Source organism: Orycteropus afer, unplaced genomic scaffold (assembly GCF_000298275.1).
Source record: "Orycteropus afer afer isolate SDZICR_OR568_19922 unplaced genomic scaffold, OryAfe1.0 scaffold00099, whole genome shotgun sequence".
Lineage (NCBI taxonomy): Eukaryota > Metazoa > Chordata > Mammalia > Tubulidentata > Orycteropodidae > Orycteropus > Orycteropus afer.
Genome location: NW_006921686.1, coordinates 4,939,532 through 4,947,619, shown reverse-complemented (window position 1 = coordinate 4,947,619; position 8,088 = coordinate 4,939,532). Strand labels below are relative to the sequence as shown.

General features: G+C 46.8%; 1 protein-coding gene across 1 annotated transcript in view; it reads left to right on the top strand.

Moving 5' to 3' along the window:
• RELB (RELB proto-oncogene, NF-kB subunit) overlaps window positions 1–8,088 on the top strand; it is a 56,167-nt gene that overhangs the window by 8,020 nt on the left and 40,059 nt on the right. Inside the window, exon 4 of the mRNA XM_007943079.2 lies at window positions 3–124. Within this exon, the coding sequence (XP_007941270.2) occupies window positions 3–124 (122 nt within the window). The remainder of the gene's footprint in view (window positions 1–2; window positions 125–8,088) is intronic.

The following is an 8,088-nucleotide window of genomic DNA, read 5'->3' as shown; positions in this document are numbered from 1 at the left end:
GGTCATCACCGAGCAGCCCAAACAGAGAGGCATGCGCTTCCGCTACGAGTGCGAGGGCCGCTCTGCAGGCAGTATCCTGGGCGAGAGCAGTACCGAGGCCAGCAAGACGCTGCCGGCCATAGAGGTGGGGCCCGGGGCCGCGGGGTGGGGGCGCCGACTTGACTCGCACCCAAGATTTAGCTGCATGCATTTAGTCCTGTGGTCCTTGGGGGGCTCAAAGTGTTTGCACTCATGTAGTGCCTGAGGCATTTGACTGCTAACCAGAAGGCTGGCGGTTCAAACCCACCTGCCACTCCTAGGAAGGAAGACTGGGCATCCGTAGTGTGATACCGCCTGGAAAACCCAAGGAGGGCTTGCTGTGAGTCAGATTCGACTCCAGGACACTGAGCTTGGCTTGGTTTTAGTAAGCTAAAGGTTGGAGTTTAAGCCCATCCAATGGTGCTATGCAAGAAAGACTTGGCAACGTGCTTGCCTAACGATTACAAACAGTTACAGCCAAGAAAATGCTATGCAGCGGTTTTACTCTGAAACACACGAGGCCACCATGAATCAGAATCCGCTCAATGGCAATTTTTTTTTTTTTTTAATGTTTATTCATACATTGTTGCCATCAATTCTGACTCTCCGACCCCCTGTGTTCAGAGTGGAACTGCCCCACAGGGTTTTCCAGGCTGTATTCTTTGAGAAGCATACCACTAGGCCTGTATCCCAAGACGCTCTGGGTGCTTTCAAACCTCCAACCTTTTGGCCAGTAGTCAACTGCTTAACCTTTTGGTCATAGTTATTATCATTCTTGCTGTTGCTGTTGTTGGACTTGGTAATTCTGTCATGGGCCCCACATTCAAAAGGGAATTCAGAGAAAGGCCTCCTTCCTAGCAATTGGACAGGATTTGTCGAAATGATTATTTCTTATAATGATGTGTAGCTTCCTGGTTTACATTGAGGCCTTGAAAACCTGTGAGTTGTACAGCCGTTCACACTCTGGTTTGCTGAGTTGTCCCTCCCACATCCACATAAACTCAGTGCCCCCTGAGGTTCCTGGCTAATCTTTTGAGTTGCTGTTGCCAGTTTGTTCCCATATAGGAAGATTTTAGGAGCCCTGGTGGCACAATGGTTAAGTGCTCAGCTGCTAAGTGAAAAGCTGATGGTTAGAACTCCCCAGCCACTCCCTGGGAGAAAGATGTGGCGGTGGGCTCCAGTAAAGACTGACAGCTTGGAAACCCTGTGGGGCAGTTCCACTCTGTCCTCTAGGGGCGCTGTGAAGCAGAAGTGGACGCTGGTAATAGGTTTGGTTTTCCGTTGGGATGTATCTTAAAAGAGCTCAAGGCTCAAGTCAGACATTCTTTACTCGTTAAGCTAAACTATTGTTTGGTTTTACAAAGACTTCAGGGGATATATATATATTTAATTTTTATTCTGATTTGAGTGAAAATTTACAGAGCAAATTCACTTTCCATACAGCAGTTCACATACACTTTGTCTCATAACACTGACTATAATTTTCCACAATGCAACAGCTCTCCTCCCACTTCCTCCCATAGTTACCTCTTCCCTGTGTCCTTCCCTCCATGCACTCCTGCCCCCGGAGCTGTCTCCTCATGCATGCACAGCCCTTCTGTTCTCCCATGATTGATCACTCCAAAGACTGTATCTACCTAATGGAAACGTTCACCTCATAAGCCTGTCTTTTGTTTGGCTGGAAGCCACAGGAGTAGGTTCAATTCCAGACCTGAAGGGCAGCTAGGGGCCATAGTCTCAGGGGTTCCACCAGGCTCTATCAGACCAGCGAACCTGGTCCCCCCTTTTATTTATTTTTTTTAATGATTTTGAATTTTGTTCCACATTGTTCTCCCTTTCTATCCAGGGTCTCCTACATAGATCCCCCTCCGAGTGGTTGACAGTGGTAGCTGGGCACCATCTAGTTCTTCTGGTCTCATAGTCGTATAGGCTGAGGATTGCATGGTGTACCAGTCCTGAGGACTAATTGTTTCCATGAATCTTTGGTTTTCTTCATTCTTCTTTGCCCTGGACGAGGAGAGACCCATTGTTGCATCTAGATGGCTGCTTGCAAGCTTTTAAGATCCCAGTCGCTATTTGCCAAAGAAGGATGTGGAACAATCTTTTTGTGTAGTACGTTGTGCCAATTGAGCTTAATGTCCCCTGTGACCATGGTCCCGAGCCCACAGGTCCAACTACTCTGTCCCTCTGGGTAGCTGGCTGTGACCAAGAAGTTGCCACAACCTTGTCCCTTGTCAGCCTAACTGTATACCTGGAAATTCTTGCAGAACATAAATACACTTGTAGAAACATTGTCTGCCAACCCTATACATGGTCGTGGGCACACTTCCCCCTGCATAGACATACCTAATAGTTCAGCCTGTCCACCCATCTGTCCACCTGCAGATCAGTGTTTGCCATCACTGACAATGCAGTACTGTATGTGCAAAAGGGTTCATCTTTGTTGTCTGTACCTCCTATGCACCTGTCTTCCTCTTCCTCAATGTGTTGGTCACATTTGGTACAGTGCCCTTCCCTTCACCCAAATCAACCCTTGTCTCCACCTGTCTAGCAGTGTTCCCTCCCCTCCCCTTCCACCCCAGGTAACCAAGAAAGTTTTGTTCCATATATAAACTTTTCCTTGACTTTTTACAATAATGGTCTAATACAATATTTGTGCTTCTGTGATTGATTTACTTCATTCAGCATAATGTCCTCCAAGTTCATCCATGTTACGCAGTGTTTTGCAGATTCTACATTATTCTTTAGGGTTGCGTAGCATTCCACTGTGTGTATGTGCTATAGTTTGCTTATTCATTCTTCTGTTGATGGGCGCCTAGGTTGTTTCCATCTTTTGGCTACTGTAAATAGTGCTGCAGTGAACACGGGTGTGCATATGTCTGTTCTTGTCCTGGCTCTGACTTCTTTAGGATATATACCTAGTAATGGAATGGCTGGGTCAAATGGTACTTCTATTTCCAACTTTTTAAGGAATCGCCATACTGCTTTCCACAGTGGTTGTATCATTTTACAGTCTTTAGAGGATACTTTTGGTTTCAGGTTCCCAAATAGTTCTTGAGCTTGAATTTTGTAATAGTCATTCCATCGCTGCGGTACTGGCTACGGTTTTGTCCTCATCTGTTGCGTGTCCGTCTCCCATCTGCTCCGAAGTCCCTTCCACGGGGCAGCTGGGGGAGGTCTGTTCAGTTACAAGGCTCCTCTGCTCAGACCCTGCCTGGCTCCCCAACATTCTCAGGAGACCCAAACTCCTCCTGGGGCCTCCAAGCCCTGCTCCCCAGGGTCCTACTGCCCCACCCACTCAGCCCCTCCTCCCTCACACCCCTCCAGCCGTGGTTGATGTTGGACGCTGGGGAGTCGTTTGCCACTCGTGGTGATCCCAATGTGACCCCATGTGACCACCGCACAGGCTTTCCCAGGCTGTCATCATTTTTAAAAATAATATTTGCTTGTGTTTTTGGTGCAAAGTTACTCAGCACATCGTTGGAGACATTGGTGACGTTTTTCACAGTGTGTCAACATTCTCCTTAATCCCTTCTGGGGGTTCCCTGCCAGTCATCTGGTTTCCCTGCCCCCTAACTTCTCCTCTGCTTCAGAGTCAGCCCTCACGGCTTGGTGTCACGCGGGTGATTTTTTTAACCCACCAGCTGCTCCACGGAAGGGAAACTGGGGAATCTACTTCCGTAAAGATTTCCTGCCTTGGAAACCCAGCGGGGGTCGCTGTGGGTCGGAGTTGACTCGATGGCAGTGGGTTTGGTTTTCGGGTTGGGTGATTTTTGAGGGAGCTCAGAGCTCGTGGGTGATACTCTGTTATGAACCAGTCTGTAGTTTGGCTGAAAGCGGAGATTTTCAGTTCAGGGTTTATGGACTCTCAGAGTGATAATCTCGGGAGTCCTCTAGTCTTAACTGGCCTAGTCAGTCTGGATGTTTTAAGAACTTGAGTTCTGCTCCACATGTTCCTCCCCTTTTATCAGGATCCATCTCTTGTTGTGGTCGTTACTTGATTTGACTCCAGCTAATTTGGGACAGTTCGACTCGGGCCTCCAGGGTCACTAGGAGTCAGAGTTGAGTCGACAGCGACGGCTTTTCATAACGTGGCCTCAGGTCCCTGGCTGGGGCATGTGTTTGGAATTCATCCAAGGCGCTGTGGAAGAAAGGGCTGGCAGTCTGCTTCCGCAAGGTCACAGCCTTGAAAACTCTCTGCAGCTGCTCCCATCTGCGCTGCGTGGTGGGGTCACCATGAGCCAAAAGTGGCATGTGGTCCGCGGGGACGTTTGGGCTGAAAATAGGATTTAATTTGTTCTGCTTATGCCAAGCGACTGGTTTTGTCAGGAATCGGACAGCTTGATGCACTGAGGGGCAATTTTGTAGCCCCTTACTCATCTTTAAAGGAGCACTGGTGGTGCAGTGCCTAAGGCATTTGACTGCTAAGCAGAAGATTGGCGGTTCAAACCCACCAGCCACTCTGCGGAAGGCAGACCGCGCAATCTACTTCCATAAACACTTACCACCTCATAAACCCACTGGGAGCTGCTATGAGTCAGAATTGATTCGATGGCAGTGGATTTTTTTTTTTCTTTCTTCATCTATTTTGCCAGTTTGAGAGGGAATGTTTTTTTCCAACTTTGCATGCATCCCAACATTGTCTTTTGAAGAGTTTTAAACTGACTTAAAATTTACAAGGAGAGTACAATGGACACCAGTACACCTTTTGCTGCATTGACTTTCTGTCTTTCAGTCTGTCTGTCTCTCTATAGAGATATCTAGAGAAAGATTTGAAGATAAGTTGGAGACATAATGACATTTTTCCCAAAATATTTCAGCTTTTTTTTTTTTTGTGATTTGGGTGAAAGTTTGCAGAGCAAATTCATTTTCCATACAGCAGTTCATACACATTTTGTTTCATGACATTGACTGCAATCCCTACAATGTAACAGCTCTCTCCCCACTTCCTCCCTGTGGTTACCTCTTCCCTGTGTCCTTCTTTCCCATACATTCCTGCCCCCACAGCTGTCTCCCTGTGCAAACACTACCCTTCTGTTCTGTGATGGTTGATAGTTCTAAGGAGTGTGTCTACCTGGTGTAAATGTTCACACTGTATCAGCACGTGTCTCTTGAGAACAAGAGTGTTTTCCTGCAATTCCTTAATTGCTGGTTGAGTTGATTGTGACTTGTGGCCACCTCCTGTGTGTCAAAGAAGAGTTGGTCTGTTGAGTTATGTTTTTGGTGAAGGTTTACACAGCAGCGTACATTCCCAATCCACAATATCTGCACGCGCTGTTCAGTGATTGGTCACACACGTCATGAGGCCTGGACACGCTCATGATTTGCATGCTGGTTGCTCCATTTCCATTCATCTAGTTTCCCTGACCTCCTCACCTTCATTTTAAAGGAATTGCAGACCATTTGATCTTGCATCAGTTGTTTATTTTAAAGGAGCACAGAACTTACAGGTGATATTCCTTATTCTTTGAGCTACTTTGTTACTTAGCGACGAGGTGGCCTCGGGTTAGTTGGAGTATGAGGTGCTCCGTAGGGTTTTCAAGGCTGTAACCTTTAGAAAGCAGATCCCTGGGCTGGCCTTCCCAGGTTCCCCTGGGTGAGTTTGAACCAACAACCTTTGGGTTAGCAGTGGAGCACTCAAGCATTGTGCCATCCAGGGACTCCTTGTGCAGAGAGATTTAAAAGGAAGCTGGAGACATGGTGACATTTCACCCAAAATATTTTGGTGTGTGTCTTTGGAGAACAAGGACGTTTTTGTACACTGTAGGAGCACATCATCACAACACCACTGTCACACTCAACAAGTGTGGCATTCCCACAAGAAAATGCCCTAATGTTAAGCTCATATTCTAATTATCCCAGTTGTCCCCACAATGTCCTTTATAGCTAGCTTTTTTTTTATTTTTAATTGTGATTTGGGTGAAAGTTTATAGAGCAAATTCACTTTCCATGCAGCAGTTCACACTCTGTCTCATGACATTGACTACGATTTACCCCAATGCAACAGCTCTCCTCCCACTTCCTCCCGATAGTTACCTCTTCCCTGTGTCCATCCCTCCATGCACTCCTGCCCCCTGAGCTGTCTCCCTGTGCATACACAGCCCTTCTTTCTCACATGATTGTTCTCTCCAAGGAGTGTGTCTACCTCAGGTACATGTTCAACTCATATGCCTGTCTTTTGTTTGGCTGGAAGCCACAGGTGCAGGTTCAATTCCAGACTTGAAGGGCAGCTAGGGGTCAGTGGTTTCACCAGGCTCTGTCAGACTTTAGCTGGCTTTTTTTTTTTTTTTTAATTGTGATGAGACTACACACACCAACACATTTATCAGCACAACAGTTTTAACATTGACATTTCAATTGCATTGATTACAATCTTCCTTTTTATAGTTATTTATTTATTTAATTATAGCCTTTTTTTTTTTTAAATAATAAGTATTGATTACCTAGTGCCGCTCTAACAGAAGATCCACCAATGGGATGACTTGAAGAAACAGGAGTTGATTCTCACAATTTGGAGACTTTAAGTCCGAGTTCAAAGTGCCAGGCTCTAGGGGCTGGGTAAAAGCCCCTCGACCTTGGGCTTCAGCTCTGCCTCTTGCTCCCGGCCCACTGGAGCTGGAGGCTTTTCTTCACTCAGACAGCTGCTGGCTGCTGAGGCTGAGAAACCCAAGGTCGATAGATAACAAGGCACAGTCCTGATATTACCAAACCACACGGCAGGCCATTAATTCAAGTCTATTGAAAGTCCCACAATTGGCAGAGCATGGCAGGCTGCTGAACAACAACTTGGCTACATTCAGGGTCCAAGTGTGCCATAAGCTAGAGACCATTCCCAAAGCTGTTTCATATATACGGGAAGCAGACCACATACCCAAAGCAGCTACTCAGCTGCTCCAATAGATTCCACCATGGAGTTAATTACTAATCTCATCATGGGGAATAACTACAGTCAGCTGCCCAGCCACTCAACCAGGCCCAGCCAAGCTGACACACAAACTTCACCACCACATAATATTTTATTGTGTTTTTGGTGGAAGTTTTACAAAGCAAATTAGGTTCCAATTTGACAATTTCCACACCAGTTTTTCCTTGGCATTAGTTACATTTTCCACCGCATGTCCACATTCTCTTTAATGTGTTCTGGTTGTTCCATTTTCCTGCTCTAGTTTCCCTGTCCCCTTACTATTTCATCCTTGGTTTAGAGCCATTGTTGGCCTTTTGGTCTCATATAGATGGCTCTGTAGTGGAGCCCTGCTATTTTGTGTGCAATCTATTAATTATTTTTAAATTACTTTTTTTTTTTGCTGTTTACTCGTTTCTTATCGAGTCCAGGATTATGCGTTGCACTGAGCACTCAGGTTTCTTTGGTCTCCTTTAACCTGGGCAGCTTCTCAGTCTGTCTTTGGGTTTCATGGCAGGGACACGAGTGAAGGGGGCAGGACTGACGCTTTGGGGAGTGGCCAGCATTCTGGGTCCACTGACTGCTTCCAGACTAGAGGAGATTACGTGTTTTGACAAGAAAACCACAGCACTGATGCTGGCGACTTCCTCGGCCTCCCAGCAAGGGGGTATCGGTGTCACTGAGTTGGGACCCAAGTTGAAGTGGTGACCACTGGCTCTCTCCATTGTAAGAGTACCACTTTCCCTCTGGGGTTGTTGTTCGTTGACTTCGAGTCAGTTGTGACTCCTGGCGACCTTAAGCATAACAACACGACGTTGTCGGGTGTTGCACCATCTTCACAGTCCTTGACGTGCGTGAGTGAGTTGTTGCGGCCCCTCTGTGTTCTGAGGGCCTTCCAACCTTGGGCCTCATCTTCCAGCGCTCTGTGAGACAGGGCTCTGTTGAGATCCACAGGTTTACAGTGGCTCCTTTTTGCAAATACGTCACCAAGGCCTTTCTTCCTGCTCTTAGTCTGGAAGTGCCGCTAAGATCTGCCCGCCACGGGGGACCCCACTGGTGTCTGGAATACTGGTACCATAGCTTCCACTCTCATAGCAACTTGAAGCCTCCACAGTGTTACACTGACAGGTGGTGAGGAGTTCCGTTTGTAGTTAGTAAGTTATCTTTGC